General features: G+C 55.5%; 7 protein-coding genes across 7 annotated transcripts; 3 read left to right on the top strand and 4 right to left on the bottom strand.

Moving 5' to 3' along the window:
- Positions 1-64: 64 nt before the first annotated feature.
- INS49_002730 (uncharacterized protein) lies at positions 65-4,939 on the top strand (the record flags this gene model as incomplete). Its single annotated transcript, XM_043163534.1, has 3 exons — positions 65-1,933; positions 2,159-4,723; positions 4,802-4,939. The coding sequence occupies 3 exons, from the start codon at positions 65-67 to the stop codon at positions 4,937-4,939; spliced, it is 4,572 nt and encodes a 1,523-aa protein (XP_043032040.1).
- Positions 4,940-7,211: 2,272 nt separating this feature from the next.
- Positions 7,212-8,221, bottom strand: INS49_002729 (uncharacterized protein; the record flags this gene model as incomplete). Its single annotated transcript, XM_043163533.1, has 2 exons — positions 7,212-7,794; positions 7,869-8,221. 2 exons carry the CDS (start codon positions 8,219-8,221, stop codon positions 7,212-7,214), a joined length of 936 nt encoding a protein of 311 aa, XP_043032039.1.
- Positions 8,222-8,697: 476 nt separating this feature from the next.
- Positions 8,698-11,206, top strand: INS49_002728 (uncharacterized protein; the record flags this gene model as incomplete). Its single annotated transcript, XM_043163532.1, has 3 exons — positions 8,698-8,711; positions 9,195-9,313; positions 10,023-11,206. 3 exons carry the CDS (start codon positions 8,698-8,700, stop codon positions 11,204-11,206), a joined length of 1,317 nt encoding a protein of 438 aa, XP_043032038.1.
- A 354-nt stretch (positions 11,207-11,560) lies between these two features.
- INS49_002727 (uncharacterized protein) lies at positions 11,561-12,571 on the bottom strand (the record flags this gene model as incomplete). Its single annotated transcript, XM_043163531.1, has 2 exons — positions 11,561-12,352; positions 12,548-12,571. The coding sequence occupies 2 exons, from the start codon at positions 12,569-12,571 to the stop codon at positions 11,561-11,563; spliced, it is 816 nt and encodes a 271-aa protein (XP_043032037.1).
- Positions 12,572-14,485: 1,914 nt separating this feature from the next.
- INS49_002726 (uncharacterized protein) lies at positions 14,486-16,276 on the bottom strand (the record flags this gene model as incomplete). The annotated part of the gene is made up of 1 exon (XM_043163530.1): positions 14,486-16,276. One exon carries the CDS (start codon positions 16,274-16,276, stop codon positions 14,486-14,488), a length of 1,791 nt encoding a protein of 596 aa, XP_043032036.1.
- Positions 16,277-16,790: 514 nt separating this feature from the next.
- Positions 16,791-21,373, top strand: INS49_002725 (uncharacterized protein; the record flags this gene model as incomplete). Its single annotated transcript, XM_043163529.1, has 5 exons — positions 16,791-18,876; positions 18,941-19,144; positions 19,444-19,475; positions 19,531-20,788; positions 20,841-21,373. The coding sequence occupies 5 exons, from the start codon at positions 16,791-16,793 to the stop codon at positions 21,371-21,373; spliced, it is 4,113 nt and encodes a 1,370-aa protein (XP_043032035.1).
- A 535-nt stretch (positions 21,374-21,908) lies between these two features.
- INS49_002724 (uncharacterized protein) lies at positions 21,909-23,135 on the bottom strand (the record flags this gene model as incomplete). Its single annotated transcript, XM_043163528.1, has 1 exon — positions 21,909-23,135. The coding sequence occupies one exon, from the start codon at positions 23,133-23,135 to the stop codon at positions 21,909-21,911; it is 1,227 nt and encodes a 408-aa protein (XP_043032034.1).
- Between the last annotated feature and the right edge of the window lie 224 nt (positions 23,136-23,359).

The following is a 23,359-nucleotide window of genomic DNA, read 5'->3' as shown; positions in this document are numbered from 1 at the left end:
TACGAAGACGGGGGCCGTTGACTGACAAACGTCGGTTCGACAGCCTTCGGTTTCTTCTTCCTTCATGACTCTGGATCCAAAAGCCTCGCTGCGTAAACCTGCTTTCACTATCGACAATCAGGCGGATCGGCCTCCTATTGCCTCTGCCTCTTCCTCGACACCCGCCTCTGCACCACATAACCACCTGTCCGGCTCCTTCTTGTCGACCTCCAGCGTATCCACGATACCCCCTGGGCCTTTGACTGGCATTCTAGCCACGCCTCCGCACCCATATCCACACCAACCACCGACGGGTGCAACCAGAAGTTGTCACCAACCCTCGGACGAGGCTATTAGACTTGCTGCCCAGCTGGTCACAGGGCGTGGTTTCGACATCAGCCGACATGGTCTGACTGCTGCTGCCGCCGTTCGTGATCAATCGGGCGTTGATGGTGTTGCCTCCTCTGTCAAAGGCCTTACTTCAGCATCTTTTGCCTTGGCCGGTCCTCCTTTTCGTAAACCGGCGCAAACTTGGAAACCGCCCGATAGCCAAGGCTTCGCGATCCCGCGTTTGAAGCCGCGTCCGACAAAACGACCAGTTGACCAGGGCGATCTCGACAACGCTTTTGTTACCCCAGCAGCGAAGAAGCCGCGGCGACTTCCACCAGGCAGTCTTGACCTCCCCAAGCTTGCTCCTCCTCGAACTCCCGAGGACTTGCCCCTATCCAACGGTGTCTCGCCATTATTCTTCTCTAACTCGTCCACGAAGCACATGACGGGCCGTCCACCAAGCTTCTCCACTTCGGAGCCCTCCGCTGCCATGCTACATCGCCTGCGCGATGATCAAGGCACCGTCAGAACCGTCAGGCTTCCCAGGGGGCACGTCAGCTCTGCGAGTCCTGCCAGAGGTCAAAGCATGAGCACTCCTGGCAGCGGTGGGTCCGCGGAGAGTCATTCGTCTTCCAGGGGCCTGGACAGCCGCTTAATGTCTCCAGAAGTACAGGATCTTCAAGGCGTAGGCGTGATTGAGTTATTGGATAATGATGAACGACCAACCTTCATTATCGACTTGATGGACTCGTCAAATTTTGGCCCTGGCCCGTTGAAAGTAGTCTGGCGGAATGCATCACTGAGAGCGGCCACTGGGGTAAACGAGCTAATCTCCAAAAGCCCAGAGGACAGCGTCGATTTCTCCCGGTTCAAAGCATGGGCCGTCAGCTTTGTAAAGGACAAGAGGTCCATGGATGTGTGCTTACCGTCTCTGTCATACGGAGGGATCAGTTGGACATGCTCGACCGTGAGAAACCGTTTCCGCTTCGTCAGCGGGAACAGTGCCGCGGTCTCAATCACGCCCACCTCGCCGGCTCCTATCGCACGCGCGTCATCGATTCTCGAACAGCGGTCTCAAGGACAGACCCCTGGCCGGGATTCCCAGACCCCTGGCCGAGAAAGAGCCCTCAGCGACCTTGATTATTTTGGTGATGCTGAGCCGGATCAGGGCTTGGTTGCTTCACGCCGTGCACACTCAGAGCCCAGGGACTTGAGGGACATGAGGCCGGACACGCCCGTTGTTTTGACAGATAATGTCTACGGCTTGGATGATCCACTGGCTGCACTCGAGCTGGCATCGTTCGACTGGACCAGGATCGTCGATACAAGCGGCATGCAACCACACTTACAGTTCGCCAGGTCGAGGAACTGGGAGGCCACTCCTCTCGGACCCATTGAAGGATGGTCAGCAGATTTGCGAACCATGTCAAATATGATTATGGGCAGTCCACACCCTGCTGCCATGTACTGGGGAGCGGAATACACGGCGATCTACAACGAGGCGTATCTAGATTTGGCAGGTAACAAGCACCCGAAGCTTATGGGCCAAGGTTATATGGAGGCTTGGGCGGAAATCTGGGACGAGATCAAGCCAGTATTCGACGCTGCATGGAACCATGGCCAGGTAGGGATCATTCCCTTGTTTTACCCCTGATACACACTGTGCATGCTTCAGGACTTGTACCTCATAAGAGAAGGAGACGCAGAGCCAGGATTTTCATGACCCTGTGATGTTGCCAGACGTTCAGGAACCCGAAACCAAGGGTGCTGGAGACTATTCTTTTGCCAAAAGTCCCGTTATATGACAGGCACTGTTTTGGTACTCTTCGACTAACCTTCTTACCTGCAGGCCACCATGAAAAATGATGATCGGCTCTTCTTAAACCGAAACGGCTTCCTGGAGGAGACTTTCTTCAATTGGTCTATCGTCCCACTGCTTGGCGGCGATGGATCCGTGGTGGCTCTATACAATCCTGCGTTCGAAAATACTCGCCGCAAGGTCAATGAGCGGAGGATGCTGACGCTCCGCGAGATTGGTGAGAAGACATCGCATGCTCGCAACGTGCGACAGTTCTGGAGGCAGGTTCACGAAAGTATGAAATATAACGAGTGGGACATCCCCTTCGCCCTGATCTACTCCGTCACCGAAGACTCGGAAAGCGAGGTCTCGTCGATGCATTCCGGCAGCGTGGTCAATCCTCCGCAAATATTTCTTGAGGGCTCAATAGGAATATCCGCCGATCACCCAGCTGCGACGCCATCGATCGATCTGAGGACCAGCGATGAAGGGTTTGCGCCGTACATGAGGAGGTCAATGGCACAACCAACGGTCCCTATTGTCCTGTCCAAGGACGATGGAACACTACCCCAGAGCCTCATTGAGGGCATACAATGGCGAGGGTTCGGCGATCCTTCCAGAAACATCGTCGTTTTTCCTGTGCATCCAACAACCGGCGAGAGCGTTGTTGGTTTCGTCGTGATGGGTATCAACCCCCGGAGGCCGTACAACGATGACTATCGGTTGTTCATCAATCTGCTGTCCCGACAACTGGCGACTTCAATGGCGTCTGTCGTTTTGTTCGAAGAGGAAATCAAGCGTGGCCAACAGGCTGCGCGCCTCGCGGCGCTGGATCGCCAGCAACTGTCAATCCAGCTACGTCTGCGGACACAGGAGGCCGTCGAGAGCGAGTACAAATTTACTCGGATGGCGGAATTTGCTCCTGTCGGTATCTTCATTGCCAATGCAGAAGGAGACATCAACTTCTGCAACGACTCATGGTGGGAGATCTCGAGGCATCCCCGGACAATCAACTCGATCAATACATGGATGGAGAGCGTACTGCCTGGCGACAGGCCGGCTGTCAAGGCTGCATGGCGGAAGTTGATCGATGAGAAGGTCTCGATTGTTCAGGAGCTCCGCTTCAAGGCAAGCCGCGAATTCAATGGCCACCCCATCGAGACATGGGCCTTGATGAGCGCATATCCCGAGAAAGACAGTGATGGTATGGTCAAAGCCATTTTTGGCGTGATAACGGACATCTCTCAACAGAAGTGGGCAGAGGCATTCCAGAACCAGCGCCGAGAAGAGGCAGTGGAGCTCAAGCGGCAGCAAGAAAATTTCATCGACATGACGAGCCACGAGATGCGCAACCCACTGAGCGCCTTGTGTCAGTGCGCGGACGAAATCATCGGCAGCATCGCAGCATACCGCAAGAGCGAGCCCGAGATCGCCGAGCGCTTGAGCAAGATGCTTGATATCTGTCTCGAAGCCGCCAACACCATATCGCTGTGCTCGAATCACCAGAAGAGAATCGTCGACGATGTCTTGACCCTGTCGAGGCTCGATTCCAGGATGGTAGAGGTGACGCCGACTGTTGTTAGTCCCGTAGAAGTCATACAAACGAGCCTCAAGATGTTCGACACGGAGTTGGCATCGAACAATATCAAGGCCGAGTTCCGCATCGACCAGTCGTACCGAGACATGGGCATTGAGCTTGCAAGACTTGATCCGGCCCGCCTACAACAGATCATCATCAATCTTCTCACCAATGCGATCAAGTTCATTCAGAAGCAAGAGGAACGGTCCATCATCATCACCCTCGCAGCATCCAAGGAGGCGTACCAGTCACAAATTTGTGGTATCGAATTCTTCGACGAGGGGCCGGAGACTGAGCAAGACATCACGGACAAGCCCGATTGGGGCACTGGCGAGAAGTTCAACCTGCATGTTTGTGTGGCGGACACTGGGCCTGGTCTGACAGATGAGGAGCGGTCGATGCTGTTCCAGCGATTCCGGCAGACTTCGCCTAGAACACACGTCGAGTATGGAGGATCTGGGCTTGGTCTTTTCATCTCGCGGATGCTCACAGAACTACAAGGCGGTCAGATTGGCGTCATCAGTGAGAAAGGCGTCGGTAGTACATTCGCCTTCTACATCAAGAGCCGCAAATCTGCTGAGCCGCAGCTGCCCAGCCCATCTCTCCATAAGGAGGGGGCTGAATTTCTCACGATACAACCCACAATCGATCATGGGACTATAGATGTTCTGGTTGTCGAGGATAACCAGGTCAACCAGAAGGTGCTGGGCCGCCTGCTGAGGAACTCCGGCTTCAGGGCACACCTGGCGAATCATGGTGGCGAAGCGATCCAGAAGCTCCAGCGTTCAAGGCATTGGAACTACGAGGCTGGAATTGCCGAGGGCTACGGACCTTTGGGTCTGAGAGAAGATGAGGAGACCATCAATGTCTCAATCATACTCATGGACCTCGAGATGCCTGTCATGGACGGTACGACATGCGCGCGCACGATCCGGGAACTGGAGAAGCAGGGCGTGCTCACGGCACGCATCCCGATCATAGCAGTCACGGCGTACGTCAGGCCTGAGCAGATTGGGGAAGCGAGGGCCTCTGGGATGGTATGTATAAGCTTTTATGGGCTTCGGGAGGTCTTGTTCTCAATTACCTAAGCTGACCTGCAATGCCCCCTCTTACAGGACGACGTCGTGTCGAAGCCTTTCCGCGCCCGTGAACTGACGCCCAAGATCACGGAACTTCTACTTAATCCGCCGAATGGACAAACCCCGTACTCGCCTATGTCTATGGCCTCAACGGATGCCGATTCCGGTTTCTGAATCGACACTTCCAGCGTTCCCACATGAAGGGTTTTCTCTCGTTTGGCACCTCGGTCCCACGTCGACGGATTGGGGGCTTTCACGAAAAGGTGCCTGATTGCAAGTACAAATACTAATACAGAGGGACAAATGGCATGCCAGGGCGGGTGAAGATGAGACAGGAGCCACGAAAAGACGGTTTCAGGCGCAAAATTTTCCACGGAGCTCATCGCTCGGCGTTGGTGGACTACAACATCGCATGGTTACATCTTGGCGTTTACCAGAGCAGAGCTGAATATGCGGTTTCAAAACGGGAGTGTTGACAGGACTTTGATTGTTGGGGCCGGGCATTGATTGTACTTAGTTTCCTTCCATGTCATTGGCCCCGGTGTTACATCTCTATGACGCGAATCTCTTGGGAATGCGGGCATCGCGTCATGGGATTGCCCCGGAATCCGGGCAGGCGCCGCGGCGGATTTGCGACATGTGCCTTATCATCCAAACCTGCTATCAGGGCAACAGACTTGTTGGTTAGGCTGGTATTCTCGTCTTCTTTTGGTCAGCATGTTTGTGGAATTTCATTTCTCTTTTATGGGGCAGAGGATAGTGTACATATCGATACCCAGAGACGTTTACGAAGATGACGCGAATATTTTTATTTACTTACACATTTACATTTGGCGGGGGCACCTGATCGCAGGTTGGTTGTGATATAGAAACCTTCAAGTTGTGCTGCAATACAGCTGTGAAGCACACAATACCAGCTGTCAATCAATGTCCTCTGTGCTGCTTATGCAAGGCTGTTTATAGTTTCGGGTGATGTGACTATCTCGCCTGGTTGGGCGAGGACCTAGTTCATGGTGTATTAGTCTGCCTGTTTGTCTTGTTCTTCTATTGTTGTTGTCTTTCAGAAGCGAGCGTGTCTCTTCAACACCCGCCCTTCTAGGCTGTTCTACTTCCCCTCCACTTCCTCCTCTTCCCTTTCTTTACTTTTTCTTTTACTAGGAGCCAACCGATTTTCTCTCCCAGCTCCCCCATCCCTTTGGTTGAAACATAAGATAGCTATTTTGGGTCGTGTGTGCCTCACCGTGGAGGCTTTGTGGTCTCAGCCCTCGCAGGATTCTGACCCAGGGTGCTTGATGCCGAAGGAGGCGTGGCCCGCCTTTGGGGGGCCGCCTTAACCCCCCCCCCCCTCCGCGTGCTTCGGTCTCCGACCGTCGTCGATGGCGGGCTCCCATAGTTTACGGTGAGAACGAAAAAAGCGGAGACAGTGGTGTTGCTTTTGAGCCCGGCATTGGCTCCCCTGGTGATCGGGGCACCCTGAAATTCCTCCCCTCCAGCTGCACGAGGTCATGGGAGGCAGTGAGCGCGGTGCATTCCTGCACGTCTCTTGTGCATTTCAGGAGTGACCGCTTCGCCTCCCCGTGGGCTAGAGGGGGTTGGGGCACATCATAGAGATTCAGCCTGCTGTAACTGGGCGTTTCTGGGGGCCTCGTCGCATTCGAGCGGCGTGCCGGGCAACGCGCCGTGTTGTGGTTAAGAGACCCCCACCCGCTGGGGGCAGCGATGGCCGGCTTGATGGGCCGGGTCTGGATAATTGTCCCGTGGCGAGTGCTCTCACGGAGAGGCAAAGTCGACGGTGGAGGAGCAGGATGGGCCCGGGAGTGGCTCTGGCAATCCATTTGTGGTGCATCGTTCCGGGTAACGTTGTCGCTGGTGAGGCTCAAATGTATTCTAAACCAGTGTCCTCCCCTTGGGCGCATTGGCTATTACATCACGTTACATTGCCTCCCGCAGTGGGATTGGGCCTTCCGGCTGGCAGGACTCCAGGTTTGTAACACTCGTATTGGAAATGGCGTAAACAAGACCGTTGGGTAGATGGATGTCGTCAAAGCAGTGGTCCTATATCGTTTCGGAGTCGGCTTCGGCGCGATGTCAAGCTTCGGGACGTACAGTTCGAACTGCTGACATCGCGCATTTCACGTGGGTTTATATACACATGACAAAAACCGTGAACAATATGTTTTGATATTCAGAATCTCATCGAATCGCTACCACCCACTATCAGAACAGCGCCGGTGTTGAACAAAACCGCACCTTCCGTGTCTCCAGGGTATCAGCGCCGTGGTGGAAGATTGAACGCCTGGCGCCACATAATCTTTTCTCGTCAGAAGCTACAAACAAAACCCCAAAAATAGATAGACAGTCCCGCTCTGTCCCAGAAGAGAGTTGTCAAGGTACAACGCGGGAATATTATGGTGAGCAAAGCCGCAACCGGAAACACAGTGTCGGACTAAGCAAAGAACGCCATGGCCGCGGCCGTGGCGACCAGGGGCCACCAGCCGGCGGCCTGGGCCAGGTGCCTCAGCCCGGCGGCCGCGTTGGGCGAGTCGGTGCCGCCGCTGGCGGTGGTGCCGTTGGGCAGGGTGCCGTTGATGAGGATGGTCTCGGTGCCGTTGACGTCCCCGATGGCGACGAGGCTGCGGTTGAGGGAGTTGTAGGAGCCGTTGCCGACGACGCTGTCGATGTAGGTCTGGTTCGCGTTGTCGTCGCAGCCGCAGACCTGGTAGGGGTCGCAGGCGCAGGTCACGGGCTTGGTCTCGTTCTGGTTCGAGGACTGGTTGTGGTAGTTCCAGGGGTGCGCGTAGGGGTACATGTAGGGCGGGTGGTACCAGACGCCCGGCCAGAATGCGTAGGCCGCGAGCCCGCCCACCAGCACGAAGGGGACGATGCCGCCCGTCGAGCGCGAGCCGGCGCGGTAGGGGACCGTCGTGCCGCCGCCGTAGAACCGTCCGCCGCCGTACGCGGGTGCCGCGCCCGAGCCGGTCGTTGTTCTGCCGCCGGTGGAGGAGGACGAGGAGGCAGCGCCGCGGCCACTGCGGAGATGGATGCGTTAGTAAGGTGGTCTTTCTCTGGGGCTGCCGGAAATGGATCTTGCTTGCTAGCTTACCCTGAGGAGCCTGACGAGGAGCCTGAAGACGAGGACGAACTTCCCGAGGAACCTGTTTTGCCGGACGACGATGAGCTTCCGGAACTAGAGCCAGAGGAGGAGCTGCCGCTGCCAGATCCTGAAGACGAACTGCTGCCTGATGAACCCGATCCCGAACTTCCACCTCCCCTTCCACCTGAACCACCGCCTCTACGCTTCCATAGGTCGGTGTAGAGCGAGTCGTCGAAGTCGCGCTGTTGGTGTTGTGGCGTGGCGTCGAGCGATGATGTGAGGTCGGAGGTTTCGGGTATCGCAACGGCCGAGACGGCTGTCTGTAGGGCTGCGCCTACTGCGATGAGGGAGTCGATCCTCATGACTCTTTCGCGTGGGTGGTTAGGTTAAGCAAATCCAAAAGTAGGAGTGCGATGAATGGTAAACGAAGATTGCGAAGCGATTGCAGATGTCAGTGCGACGTCTGGGGGGGGGGGGTTAGAATCGGCTGTTTGGTTGGTTGGGTGATTGATCACAAGAAAAGGTTGTAGGATTAGAGTCTTGGGGCAGTCAAGACAAGTCAAAGAGTTATGGGCTGGGCAACAACACCAAGAGTAAGGGTGTTTCAAGAGTGCCGATTATGGAGGTCAAGTGGTCAGTCAGCCGTGAGATCAAACAAAATCATCCGAAGGGACCGCCGAGTCGCAAGTGGCGTTATCCCGGCATCATATACTCGTCGCCTCGGCGCATAGACCAAGTGTGCCATCTCCTCGATGTCATTCATTGCCAGAGGCCACCACCGGTCTCCCCAGTCTGCCCGGTTGGGGCTAGCAGCCAGCGCCATGGCGACAACTGCGCCATGCACACAGGCACGTACCTACCGCAGGTAGCCTAACCATGATCCTGATGGCAGGGCCTTGCTGGTCTGACTTGCATGCCTACCTAGGTAGGTACCGTGCATGCCTACAGCCTAAATGGTCTAGCACGCATCTCTCACCGCGCTGTCACCAACGAGCAGGTCCGCAGAGGGTCGGGCAGGATCGTGTGGTGCCTTCGCCAAGGCTGCTTATTGCATCATCGCGCTGGCTGATCGGCCATCGCAGAGGCCGCTTTGGGACTCAATTTGCGGCGACTCGCTTCTCTCGTCATTGTGCTGCGTTGGGAAGCAAGAAAACCCGGCCGTTAGAGGGCGTCCTGGATCAATCATCGTCCGCATCGAGATGGGTGACCTGTGTGTCCCTGAGAGGCGTTGAATGACGACGGAATTGGGTCAACGGGGACTCGTTGGCTGCAAGCATACAAAGAAGCATAAAACCCTACTGTACTTCTGAAGTCCGCCCGCTGCTCACTGCTCAGGGAACAAGCATACGCCCGCGTGTCCGACCGTCTGGCCACACTGGGCGAGCCTGTCCCGACTCCAGTTCGCCTGCAGTTCGCCTTCCGCCCGCCGATCTGGGGAAAGGCTGCACCGTGCTGTATGTACGCTACCTAGACTATCTAAAAGATCTGAGGGTGGAGTGAGATTTGTTTGGTCGGTTGCAAGGCAGCAAGGATGAGACGGTGAGGCTGTGCAAGATTCTCGAAACATTCTGGAATGCTTCGTAGGCTGTGCCTCGGTGCTCGAGTGCCTGTCGGTGCCTGTCAGACTGCAGGAGATACACACACTGACACAGGAGATCCTCGCGTGGCTGGGTCGCACAACTGGTCCGCCTAACCAACGACCATCTTCCCACTCCTCCAGCATCCCTCGAGGGCACCGCACTCACTGCCAGGCCCGCGTGCATCAACCTCAACTTCATCCTCAACACGTCCACCTCCTCCTTCCCACCCTCAATGTCACCCCGCGAGTGATCAACATCTAACCCACCACAGAGTTGGAGCATCTCAAATCCTTCGCGCCTCCCAAATCGTACGTGACAGGGCCGGCTTACTCGAGCACAGTCGCTCAGCCCCTTTCCTCCTCGGAGCTTGACCAATGGCGCATTCCAGCGACCGGAGTCTCCTTGACAGACTGAACGCACTAAAGCCGACGAGTGTCAACCTTGATCGCTCTACCAAGTAAACAAACAGTCCATGTTTTCTCCCCCTCCTAGCCATCACCACACCGTTCTCCGCACGGGCGGCCTCAGGCTGACTCTGACTTGCTGCTGCCTGGAACGAAAAGCGCCCTGAGCATTCCCGCAGCCGGAATCCAGCCCGCCGAGCCCCTGTCCAGGGAGGATGCCCTGACGGAACGGCTCCGGTCCCTGAGGAACAAGCGGGACCGCCTAGCATCAGAGTCCGGCGATCCCCCTCCGCCGTACACCGCATCATCGCCTGCCGCACTCGCACAGCCACCGCCTTCGACATCTGCCGGGGTCACCGGATCGGCTTCTCACGGGGATGAGGCCGGTAGACATCGATCTGGTGGCGACGACGAGGCCGCTGAGGGAGGTAGCCAGTCCTCAGGCGAGTATGATCACTACTTCGATGACGTCCTGCAGCCCCTCGACCTGGAGGACGATGAGGACGAAGACTCAGGTCCGGACGGCGGGGGAGGCGGGAGCGGCTCGTCGAAACGGGTAGAGGACCTGCTGGCCAAGCTCAAGGCGGACCCAGGGGCACAGCCTCCGATTCCTGCCGAGAGTAAGCCCGACGCAGCCAAGGCCAAGGACGAGGGCAGCGACGACGATGACTCCGAGGGCGAGGGCATGTCGCGCGAAGTGGAAAATGTCATCTCACGGGCCATGGACGAGCTAGAGCTCGATGGCTCCGCTTCTGATCCCGCGGAGGCTGATGCTACGGCGGGCGCGGGCGGGCGCGCTGCGGCATCGAAGGGTGATGATCATGGGCTTACACTCCCGACAGTCCCGTGGGATGCGGCTGGGAACAAGGAGCACGATGCCTCGCCAAAGCCCTCTCAATCAGGAGGCGATGACGGCGAGAACGACGGTGGGGCAGGCCTTTCCCTCCCAACAGTCCCCACAGAACTCGTCGACCCAGCTCCGACCTCAGGACCAGTCCCCAGCGGCGGGGACCCCTTCGAGTCCTCGATAGCAGCGCGCCTGGCGGCCCTCAAGGGCGCCGGCGCTCCCATAATCCACACCGACGCCCTGGGCCTGCCCTCGGCGCCGACCTTCCGCCCCGAGGACAACACGCCGGCGCCTAAGCGGTTGGTGGCAAGGTCGGGTTACACGGACGCGGACCAGAAGACGTGGTGCATCGTCTGCCTCGAGGACGGGACCATCCGGTGCCTGGGCTGTGACGACGACGGCGGCGGTGGGGACGTCTACTGCGCGCGGTGCTGGAAGGAGATGCATGTTGGCCCGTCGGCTGGGTATGATGAGCGCGGGCACGCCTGGGAAAAGTTTGACCCGAGGCGGGTGTGAGCCTGAGTACTCACTCGTATGCCTTGTCATGGGTTGCGTGACTACGTAGCCGCATATCCTGTTTGCTCCCTTTCTGGGCCTCTCGAGACTGGCTCCTGGCGGTCGTCGCATTTCCGTAGAACGGCACTTGAGGCTCATCTTACATGGAATCAAACTCTGGCTTCGGGTTTGTGCCAGCTTCATCTGATCCTCGCTCTGCCCAGCCTTCTATGACAGTCCCTGAGCTCAAGTGAAATTATTTTATGTGTGTCAACAGAACTCAATGTATCATCCACCATGTCGATGGCTCCAAATTTAATTGATCCTGGTTCGACCCCAAAGCTATCAGGTATCCCATCGACCAAATTCACTCCCCTATTTCGCCTTCTTCGAATCCACCAACGGACTTGTCTCGTCCCAGCCACCTCCACTGCTACCGGGAGAGTTGATGTGTAGTCTGGACCTCAGGCCCTGTCCCAGTCCTGCACTTCCGAGGCCGCCCAGAAGCGTATGGACCAGGTCCCTGGCAGTGGTCTTTGACTGCTGGCCGGCTTTCGTTGTTGGTTCAGAAGTCTCACGAGTCGTTATTACAACAGTCTTCTCGTCGAGTGACGTGGGGTCCAATTTCTCATCGGCGGATGATTGAGCAGGCGACAACCCCGTGGCATACTTGCTGATTGTGTACTTGGCCGGGTCCGAGAGGTCTTCAAAGTGTTTGTCCCTGACCTTGTCAATACCTCGCAAGACCTTCTTGCGCGTGTTGGCGTTGTAGTATTCCGGGTCGATAGGCTCTTCGTCAAAGAGCCCGATGGCAAGCTCCCGATCCTTCACCAAGGCTCTCGCCAAGCTCGGCCAGTCGCAGCATGCGATCAAACACTGGATGTCTTTGGCCCGGTCCGCACTTTGTGGCTCTGCCGCCGCTGTGACGAGTGTCTCCTGAACATGGTCCTGGTCAAGCATCATTTCCTCCAGCGGCCATGTAAAGAAATCATGGTACATCTGCCCTAGATCATCGCGCTGGCGGAAAATCCGTAGCTCAGTTGAGTGCCACTGGTCGACCTGATAAGGCTTCCCCGTGTAGACTTCGAGGAGTCTGTCGGTCAGGAATCGTTGGAAGAAAGAGATTTGCTGTGTGAGAAGGGCACGTGAGATGGGCTCCTGAAAGACCTTTGCCCAGTGTTCTGTGAGTCGATGGTGCACATTATCGAGTGCCTTAAGAAGGTCTGTATCGACACATGGTTGCTGAAACGCTTCGGAGTGCACCTTGGTTGCATGATTTATCTCTTTTCGAAGAAGAGGAGTTACATTTTCAAAGAGGAAGTAAGCGTAATAGCACGTACGATCTCTAGGATTCGCACTGACAACGTCCGCGGTGGTTTCTTTCATTGCGTTTGAAGTCAGGGGCAGTTGCCTGGACCAGCTTCTGTTTCGAAGTGCGGGGATAAGAGCTGGCACGCGTTAGGTACCAGTCACTGCTCGCTACATTACTGTGCCGCGGGCGGTTGGGTCATGATCAAAGCTTGCGGCTTATTATTCTCAGAAAACACTACTCTTCGGACCATAGGACACAGAGTGACAGTCTGTTAACGGATGAGGCTTGAGAGTACAAATATGAAAATGTTTATCTTACTTGAATGATCCTAGACACACTACCCATCAGGTGAGCCTATGAAAGTAGTCCCTGAAGAATCATTCGATTTTGCAGTCTCGTAAGTGGATATACCCATTCATAAGCAACTGAAAGGAAAACCCTTCCATGAGATTACAAAAATGCCAGACGTCAATGCAGGAAGTAGGAACGAGCATCAATGTTTCTATTGCATTTAAGAAGGTGATGGAATGCGTCGTTTGAAATGCAGGTGGACGACTATTCACAGCACTCTCTTTTCTGACCTCTATTAGTGGCAACAAATAGCGGCTAGTCTTGTCCTCGAGCCACCTGGAGACCTCTAATGACCACCTCATTGCTTGTGGTTTTCTTCCTCCCCTTCGATTCCATTCGACCCAAATTTGAGGACTGCAGAAATGCTCTTGAGCCTGAGAGTCGACCCCAAAAGAAGTGTCTCAAAGGTAATAGTCCGCAGTTTTATTGCCAACACCGCCACAGGCGACGATGGTAGTGCGCTTCATGATTCACCTTGGTAAATAAACAGACGCTGTCGGGAATGGTGGAGATGGGGGCCCCGATGAGCAGATGACAGTTTTGTGTTGGTGATGTATAGCGAGATGTTACTCAGGACTGGAATACTGAAAGCAAATGTATGGGTGCAACGATCACTTGTAGACCGGGTACCACGGCACGTTCTGGATCATGTGTGAAAAGCCGTGCAAAAGGACCTGAGCATTCCAACATCTCACGTAATTATTTCCAACCACCAGAACGTGCCCAGTATGCCTTTGGTTTACTGCTGGTGAAGCGGCTTGACAGCCTTGAGTATACTGGCATCGATGGGTTGCACAGACTGAAACCCAGTTCTTCCCGATGACAGTGTCTCTGACTGTCTCGGCTGTCGGCTGCCAAAGCACTGATTGTGCTCGGATACTAAGTAAGAGGTTTGACTCCCAATGGTCTTCGATACCGAAAGGGGCCAGACGCAGGATTCCAGCAGCCGAGGTGGTGCCATGGTGGACTCGACGGCTTCAGCCGGTGCATACGAGGCCATGTTCTTGCTAAGAGAAGAGAAGATAGATGCACCATTTCTGTGACATTAGACTCAGTACAGTATGCGTAGTCTTGCGGTAAGTTCAGAGCATGCAGAGCAAGAGTTGTAGCTGAGGCTCAGAGACGGCGAAGCATTTTCGAGACACCACTGCTCTCGGACCACGGCACGGGGAGCAGTGTCACGGCAGTTAAAGCAGGGGGTAAGCGACTGAGAGAATCTCGATGGGAGGCAATGTTGAGTGTGTCCTGCAGACGGGATGTTGTAGGCAGGATCGTGGTTGAGGAAGGAATTCATGTAATTACCACGTGCCCCGACGTGCTCACCCTAACGACAAACTGAGGTATACCAATATGCAAACGTGTTCCTCGTGTCTTCACCCCAACGCGCTTAATACAATAAAACAATACAATAAAATGCAAGCGACTCCTCCAAAACCAAGCAATCGATGTCAATGCCATCCTTCATGTTACCCATTCCTTCGTATCATTTTCTTCCGTTTTTGCGCCGGCTCGCCAATACCGTGTGTAGTTTTCCATTTTATCATGCAATTTAGCCTTCCTGCTCCAAGGATGAACGAGCCTGACGCGAATACTACTACGACCGCAGATACCAACCCGGCCTGCTGAGGAAAAAGTCGCTAGTTGGTTCCGTAGCCAGCGCCCGCCCCATTCCTATTGTCACCGGAGTCCTGACCCCTGGAACGGCCTGTGATATCTTGCCAGGTGGCGCCAAAGCGGCGGCCTGTGCTTGCCAGCAGACCTTCCTCCTCATCAGCCTCGGCCTCGTCGTCAATCTCCGCCAGATCCAGCTTGGGCGCTCGGAAGAGAGACGTGATGAAGACAATGAGGAAGATACCCAGGAACGCAAATTGGGCCCAGTAGTCCACGGCGCCAAAGACAGGCCAGTTGAGCGTCACACGGTTGAGGAATGTCGACATAACCGAGGGCGTGCACACTGCTTTAGAGGCCTGACTGTCGTCGAGCTCTGAGCAAGGCTTGATGAGCTCCTTGTGGTCACTGCAATCGGGCTGCTCACCAGGGTGGCGAGGTGGGTTGTCGCAGTACAACTGGGTGCCAAATGTGGAATACTCGGGTGCGACCATGGCGAATATGGAGTAATTAATGGCGAGGATGATGAGCGCCAACATAACGGTAGCGATCAGCAGGGCTTGGGGCGTGGTTCGACCCCTCTTGATTTGGAAGATGCGGATCCAGAGGAAGCGGATGCCAATTGCCGCGATGCCACTGATTGAGCTGCTGAAGAAGAACAAGATGAGGAGGGCCATCAGGATGTAATCGACAGGGAATGCGTTGGCCGTCTTAACAAAGAGCCAGTTGATGGGTTGGAAGACGTTTATGTGGCCCAGAATGTAGCCACATCGCGCTTTGCAAATAGAGTTTGCAGCCTTGTCAATACCAGTGATGAGCATGGAGACCCAGACCAATACAGCGAGAAGCAAGAGCAGAATGCCACCGACGAGCTTGAGGGGACGGAAGACAGCCTCTGTCTTGAGCCAAGCCCGGTAGATCCAGCTCTGCCCTTCGCCACGCGCCTCAGAAGCAAGTCTTTGACGGCGCACCAAAGTTTGCTCTTCCCGGATCAAGATATCCATCTCGCGCTGGTCCTTCGGGGGCAGACCATCTGGACGGCCAGTGTTGCGCAACTCCAGCTGTCTCTGTCGCTCCCTGTTGCTCTCCAGCTGTGATTCTGTTGTCTCCGACAGCTGTGGAGCCGAGATCGAGGGGGCAGATTTGATGAGAGACACTGGAAGAAGCGCCAGGCCGGCACCAGTGTACAAGACGTATATCAGTGTACCGAGTGTTATCAACAATCCAAGGCCAAATGTCAATGCCTTCTCACCATTGTTCTCTGACAATAGGTTCTTGAAGTAGTCGAGGTCCAGATGACGGCCTTCCTTCCTGCCGGCGGCCGGGACAAAGAAGCCGATGAGGAAAAGGATAACCACGAGCACGATGAATCCCAGCGTGTACTTAAAGGCGCCCCAGAGCTTAGCTCCAACGCCTCTTGTTCCCTCCTCCTCCTCGACCTCGTCGTATTCCTCGTACCAAAAGTATGAGAAAGGGATAACCAGAAGACATAGTAGGGCATCAAAGCTGTACAGCGAGTAGTAGACGACCCTGAGAGTGAATAGGATGTTCTCGACCCGCGCAGGGGTGGCCCAGTCCTTCTTCGCACCGAGTGAGGACGAGGTCGTTGCGGAGACCAGGGCAATATCGACTGGCAGCAGCAGGACGGTCGCAAGTAGGGAGGTGATGCTGATGATGGCGACGATGGTGACAATAACGGATCGTTCGCGAGGGGCCTGCCAGGTAAGAGTCGTAATTACGGCTGCGATGAGAGCGAGGACGACTGCGATCGCGTAGGCGACCCAGATCAGGCTGATCTGCAGGTAGCCTGCAGAAGCCATGTTGTGATGGTTTTCTTAGTTCCTTGAGAAATCAGATGAGTGGTTCTTTGGATCAGACATGGAGTGTTTGGAGGGGAATAGGAAAGTAAACAGAGGTTGACAAAAGGAGTGGTGTTGATGATGCGAGTTATAGCATTCCAGCGCCAGTTGCTCGGAAGCTCCCCCCTTCTATTACGTTGCCCACCCTGGTCATGGAGACGTCACTGCACCACCAGAAACAGGGAGCTTGGGCCACCAAGACCCTTTCTCGTCTAGCTCGTCTGGCACCAGCACAGGGGTGGTGCTCAGCTGCAGAGATTCACAAGTGCGATCCCGGCAGGCAACTCAGCTGTTTCCAATCGCATCACCAAGAGAGCATATTCGAGTCGCATCTTACTTTTGTTTCGAAAGAGCCCAGACTTGATGCCAAACATCATCAATCACCAACTTCTAGATATTAGAAGCCTGGGACCAATCCGGACCCCCATGCCGTCGCCAGCTGATTCTCATATAATATGAGAAGTTGCGAGCCGCAATGCAGTGCTACTCAGAACTGACGCCGCCGACGGCCGTCTCCCACTCCATCGCCCTCCCTTTACTCTCGGCGCAAAGCAACAATCTCGTCGTCGCAAAAGCTTCAGTACTCCAGATATTCGAGACCAAGATCGTCACATCCGAAGTCGACGTCCCTCAGGCCTCGAATCTTCACTCGACTAAGCCCAATACCCACTACGATAGTCGAATCAACGATGACGAGGGACTCGAGTCCTCCTTCCTCGGCGGCGATGCTGCCTTCCAGAAAGCCGATCGCGCCCACAATACCAAGCTCGTTCTCGTTGCAGAGGTCTCTGTGTCTGGAACTGTCACTGGGCTGGCGAGGATCAAGACCAAGAACACCGTGTCAGGGGGCGAAGCGCTGCTGGTCCAGTTCAAAGACGCCAAGCTGAGTCTGCTGGAATGGGACCCGGAGCGGCACGACCTGACCACCATTTCGATCCATTACTATGAGCAGGAGGACCTCCAAGGAAGCCCATGGGCACCTCCGCTGAATGACTGCGTCAACTTCCTGGCTGCTGATCCTGGGAGCAGGTGCGCCGCCCTGAAGTTTGGCTCCAGGAACCTCGCCATCTTGCCTTTCAAACAGGCTGATGAGGAAGACATTGCAATGGATGACTGGGATGAGGAACTTGATGGCCCAAGACCGGTGAAACAAGACCTGCCCTCGGCGGTTGTAAATGGCATTAGCAACATAGAAGACACCCCGTATTCACCGTCATTTGTCCTTCGAACATCCCGTCTCGATCCCAACCTGATCCATCCTATTGATCTCGCCTTCCTGCACGAGTATAGAGAGCCAACCTTTGGCATTTTATCCTCGAAGCTGGCTCCTTCAGCATCAGTGGGCCGGAAGGATCATCTTTCCTTCATGGTGTTCAATCTAGACATTCAACAAGCGTCCCACACCCCTATCTTGTCCGTCGGTGGGCTGCCTCAAGATCTGTTCAGGGTCATTGCTGTGCCCGCTCCCGTTGGTGGTGCCCTCCTTGTCGGGGCCAACGAGCTGATCCACATAGATCAGTCAGGCGCAACGAATGGGGTGGGGGTGAACCCCTTCACGAAGCAGTGCACAGATTTTACTCTGAACGACCAGTCCAGTCTTGGTTTGCGCCTCGAAGGATGCTCCCTTGATTTCATTTCACCTGAGACGGGGCAAATGCTTCTTGTTCTGTCTGATGGCCGCCTGGCGACTCTGGACTTCCAGGTGGACGGACGTAGAGTGTCTGGCCTCCTGCTCAAGCTCGTCGCTCCTGAATCAGGGGGCAACATCATTCCATATCGGGTATCTTGCCTCAGTCGCCTGGGCAGAAACACAATCTTTGCGGGCAGCGAAGAAGGAGACTCGGTTGTTTTTGGTTGGACCCGCAAACAGGGCCAGACTTCAAGGAGAAAACCACGACCTCAGGACGCGTCAGTGGACCTTGAAGACCTGGAAGAGGAAGATTTCGAGGATGAAGACGATCTTTACGCGGACACTCCGGCAGTTACCCAGGCCGCAAACGGCATTGCTGCAGCGAAAGGCGGCGAGGTGGTTTTCAGGATTCATGACAAGTTCACGAGTATTGCACCAATCCGAGACATCACATACGGAAAAGCATCATTCCCGAGCGACGATGAAGAGGAGCAGAACATGTCCGGGGTGCGGAGCGACCTGCAACTCGTTGCAGCTGTGGGCACTGGCCGCGCTGGGTCATTGGCAATAATGAACCGCGAAATACAGCCTAAGGTCGTCGGTCGATTTGAGTTCCCTGAAGCTCGGGGAGTATGGACTATGAATGCACAAAAGCCTGTGCCAAAGTCCTTACAAGCAGAGAAGGGCGGCGCAGCCGTAGGAAACGACTACGATCCCTCTGCACAGTACGACAGATTCATGATTGTGGCAAAAGTCGATCTAGACAACTACGAGACATCAGATGTCTACGCTCTGACTGCCGCTGGTTTTGAGTCGTTAACTGGTACCGAATTCGAGCCGGCTGCAGGTTTTACTGTCGAAGCTGGGATGATGGCAAATCATAGACGGATCATACAGGTCTTGAAATCAGAAGTCCGCATTTATGATGGAGGTAAGATACTGACTCCTGGCGGACAAACTCGACAAATTGGAACAATTATGTTAACCTCTTTCAGATCTTGGGTTGGCTATGATTCTCCCCATGGAGGACGAAGAAACTGGAGCCGAACCTAGAGTCCTGAGTGCGAGCATCTGTGACCCATATCTTCTTCTCATCAGGGACGACTCGAGCGCACTCGTTGCAGAAATGAGTTCTGACGATGAGCTGGAGGAGCTGGAGAAGCCAGAGGGAAAGCTTCGATCGACGAAATGGGTTTCTGGTTGCCTGTACGCCGACAACACCGGAATTTTCGGTGATCCACTACAGCAAAATGGACAGAGACGAATCTTCATTCTTGCTTAGTTCGACCGGCTCCTTCCAGGTAATTTGCCAAATTCTGCTATTGGCTGTGAAGGCTTACGACTAACATCACCTAGATATATGCTCTTCCGGATTTGTCTGCGCCGGTGTACAGCACTGAGGGGCTTTGCTATATACCTCCAATACTGACTCCTGAGTGGGTTGTTCGGAGAGGCGCTGCGAAGGAGACCGTGACCGAAATCCTAATGGCAGATTTAGGAGACACGACTTCCAAGACACCCCACCTCATAGTGAGTTCAGGCTGGTCATCCCTCGTGTGTAGCTTGCTCTGACTTATATTTACAGCTCCGCCATGCCAATGACGACCTCACGATCTACGAGCCACACCGAAATTCCAAATCCAATGCCAACGACCTCACGAGTTCACTGTTCATCCGAAAAGTTACCAATCAGTCCTTTGCGAAGAGCATTGAAGAGCCGACAGATGATGATGATACCACCGACGAGCCTCGGAAGATGCCGCTGCGGGCGATAGATAACGTTGGTGGCTATAGCACTGTCTTTCTTCCCGGCTCCTCACCGAGCTTCATCATTAAGTCTTCGAAATCGACGCCGAAAGTGATCGGCATTCAGGGCACAGGCGTCAGGACTCTGAGCTCCTTTCACACCGAAGGTTGCGAAAGGGGGTTCATATACGCGGACTCCGAGGGCATGTCCCGTGTCACACAGCTCCCTACCGACTGCACATTCTCAGAGGTAGGTATGTCACTTCAGAAGGTTCCTCTGGGGGCCGATACAGACTCAGTAGCATTCAACTCCCGCGCTGAGGTGTACGCCATCGGATGCAATACTGAAGAGGAATTCGAGCTCCCGAAAGACGAGGACAGCAATCCGCAACAAGCCCCGACTTGGATGAAGGAGAAGATCACGTTCAAGCCAGTAGCTGAGCGTGGCACTTTGAAGCTCATCACACCGCATACTTGGACTGTCATTGACGAGGTCGAGATGGAGCCGTGCGAGATAGTCACCTGCGTCAAAGCTCTGAACTTGGAGATCTCCGAAACAACACACGAACGGAGTGAGCTAATCGTCGTCGGCACCGCCATCTCTCGGGGTGAGGACCTCCCCATTCGCGGCCGAATCTATGTCTACGATGTTGCCACCGTTATCCCTGAGCCCGGCCGTCCAGAGACAGACAAGAAATTCAAGCTGGTTGCCAAAGAAGACATACCTAGGGGCGGTGTCACGGCTATCTCTGGCGTGGGAACTCAGGGGTTTGTCCTAGTCGTGCATGGCCAGAAGTGTACAGTGCGCGGCCTTAAGGAAGACGGATCACTACTTCCAGTTGCCTTCATGGACATGAGCAACTACGTCACGAGCGTCAAGGAGATACCGAGCACAGGCCTCCTGGCTATGTCAGATGCCTTCAAGGGAGTGTGGTTCACAGGCTACACCGAAGAGCCATACAAGATGATGCTCTTTGGCAAGAGCAATACGAAGTTGGAGGTCTTGAACTGTGAATTTGTGCCAGACGGCAAGGATCTTTTCATCCTGGCTGTCGACGTGGATGCGAATATCCACATCTTCCAGTTCGATCCTGAACGTAAGTCTTTGTTTCGTCCTCGTGTGCTGATTATTTGCTGACCAAATGACAGACCCAAAATCCCTTCAAGGCCATCTTCTTTTGCACCGAACATCATTCAACGTGGGAGCGCACCTGCCTGTCAAGTCATTGCTGCTACCACGGGTGCCTCTTGCCAACTCGCAGCCGCAAGAGAATGGACATCTCACCAACGGCAACACAGCGAACACCGTCCCTCCTCACACTATCCTCTTCGCGTCGCCCACCGGTTCCCTGGCCACACTTACATCTGTATCCGAAACATCATATCGGCGCCTTTCATCACTTATGTCACAGCTCATCAACACCCTGCCCCACCCGGCGGGCCTCAACCCCAAGGCTTACCGCATGCCGCCGTCGGCGACGCAGACGAAGGCCAGCATGGGGCCAGGTGTTGACGCAGGAGGCGGCCGCAACATTGTCGACGGCGCGGTGCTGGCGAGGTGGATGGAGCTTGCGAGCGGCAGGAGGGCGGAGATTGCGGGACGTGTTGGATACTCGGGATCCGAGGAGGTGAGGGCCGACCTGGAAGGTGTGTTGGGTTGGAGCGGGCTGGGCTACTTCTAGAAGATGCCACATGCTTGCCAAATCTCTTGGACACGTGATATCGGCCGGTGGTCGTGGGTGTTTCAGGCATTTGAGGAACGGGTCCCGTTCAGAACCGATAGAGCCTGAGAAGGAAGGTCTCGGGGTGCACTCGACATTGGTGCCAGATGGCATGCAGCGCCTTGGGATATTTCCCTGCTGCAACTTCATATCAGAAAGGGTTACTTCAGCATTTCAGGCCATTGCGAAGGTCTTACGTCCTCGCTTATTGAAAATATTCCTGTACTTCCACACAGGCTTCTCACGGTTTTCATTCTCCTTTGACTTGTGGCCTCGCATGGACAATGCCGAAAACAAGCATATCAGCACGGATCAGATGTATGCCTCGAAATCATTCGTTGGGTATCTGCCCCCAACCCCCGCACTTCTGATTCAGTTCAGCCGTGTGAGACTATACAAGTGCTCGATGCTCATCGTTCACGTGTGTCACGATGCAACTCTCGCGAATTGGACGGCGAGGTTCTTAAGCTGTGACTACCTCAGACACGATGACCCTCTAGTCCTTATTTTCAACCTGCTTCAACGCCTCTTTATCCGCCTTGGACTGCACCGGCGTGTCCACCATGAGCGTAAGCAGTGACAAGCCGACCTCAGCAGCAGCCAGCACGGTCGTCTCCCCGGGATTATCGTAGGCCGGGGCAACCTCCACAACATCAGCGCCGATAACCTTCAACCCAGACAGACCATCGAGAATGGTCAAAAGCTCACGGCTCGTCCAGCCGCCCGGCTCAGCCGTCCCTGTGGCGGGCGCATATGCCGGGTCCAAGACGTCAATGTCGACGCTGATGTAGACGTTCGAGTCCCCGACGCGCTCCCTGATCTGCGCGACGACCCCATCCGCGCCGAGCTTGTCGATCGCGCGCGCGGTGATGATGTCGAACCCGCAGCGGGCGTCGTTGCGGATGTCGCCCTTGGGCCGCACCACAGGGGCGCGGATCCCCGCGTGCACCGACGTGTTGCGGATGAGCCCCTCCTCGTGCGCGATGTGCAGGAAGGTGCCGTGGTTGACGCCCGCGTAGTCGGACAGCCCGCCGCCCAGCACGGCCGGGTCCCACGTGTCGATGTGGGAGTCGAAGTGGATGACCGACACGTCGCCCCAGCGCCCGTGGGTCGACCGCAGCGCGCTCAGCGTCGTCGTGTGGTCGCCGCCCAGGGTGAGGATGCGCGGCGTCGAGGACACGCTCGCGTTGGCCGCCCGCCGCCCGGAGATGACCCTGTGCGCCTTGTCCAGCTGCCGCAGGGCGACGGTGTTGTCGAGAAAGGTCATCTGCGCGTCGCCCGTGTCCACGACCTTGGCCCATGACTGCAGCGGGGTCTCCCCGGTGTAGACGCTCGTCTCTCCTGGCCATTTGCGCTGGCTGCCGGTCCTGATACCCTGGGGTCCGAATCGAGCCCCCGGCCGGCCGGTCGTGCCTGTGTCAAACGGGGCGCCGAGGATGGCGATGTCATACTTGGCATCCTGGCGCTGTGCCTCCTCGTCTGAGAAGCAGTTCACGTATGGCAGGTTGGCGAAGGTCTTGAGGCCGTGGAACTGCGAGCCCGTCACGATGTCGATGTCATCGTCGCGGACGGGTGCCCAGGCCAGCGGGTGCTGCTGCCCATTCCCGTGAGAGTAGCCCAGTGCCTCTGGCGGGGGGTTGTTGCGGGGCAGCTGCCAAGCCGTGGTTGATGCTGTTGCTCCGAGCAGGGCGGTCAGCCGTGTCAGTGTCGCTGCAGGACTCATGGTGAGATTGGCTTCTTTGTGTGACCTGGAGGATCTCGGAGCCGCCAATCTTCTCAGCAGATCTTCTGATTCAGGCTTCACAAAAGAGCCAGAGGCCCCACGTATGACGATTGCATCTGCCCGATAAGCCGGAGACTATCGAGTTCCGGCAGATGACGTGGGTCAGGATTAACGGCGTGGCATGAGCAAACTATCTACACTGCAGCGGTAACAACAGATCTTGT

Source organism: Diaporthe citri (assembly GCF_014595645.1).
Source record: "Diaporthe citri strain NFHF-8-4 chromosome Unknown scaffold_1, whole genome shotgun sequence".
NCBI classification, from domain to species: Eukaryota; Fungi; Ascomycota; class Sordariomycetes; order Diaporthales; family Diaporthaceae; genus Diaporthe; species Diaporthe citri.
This window is presented reverse-complemented; position numbering and strand designations above follow the sequence as displayed.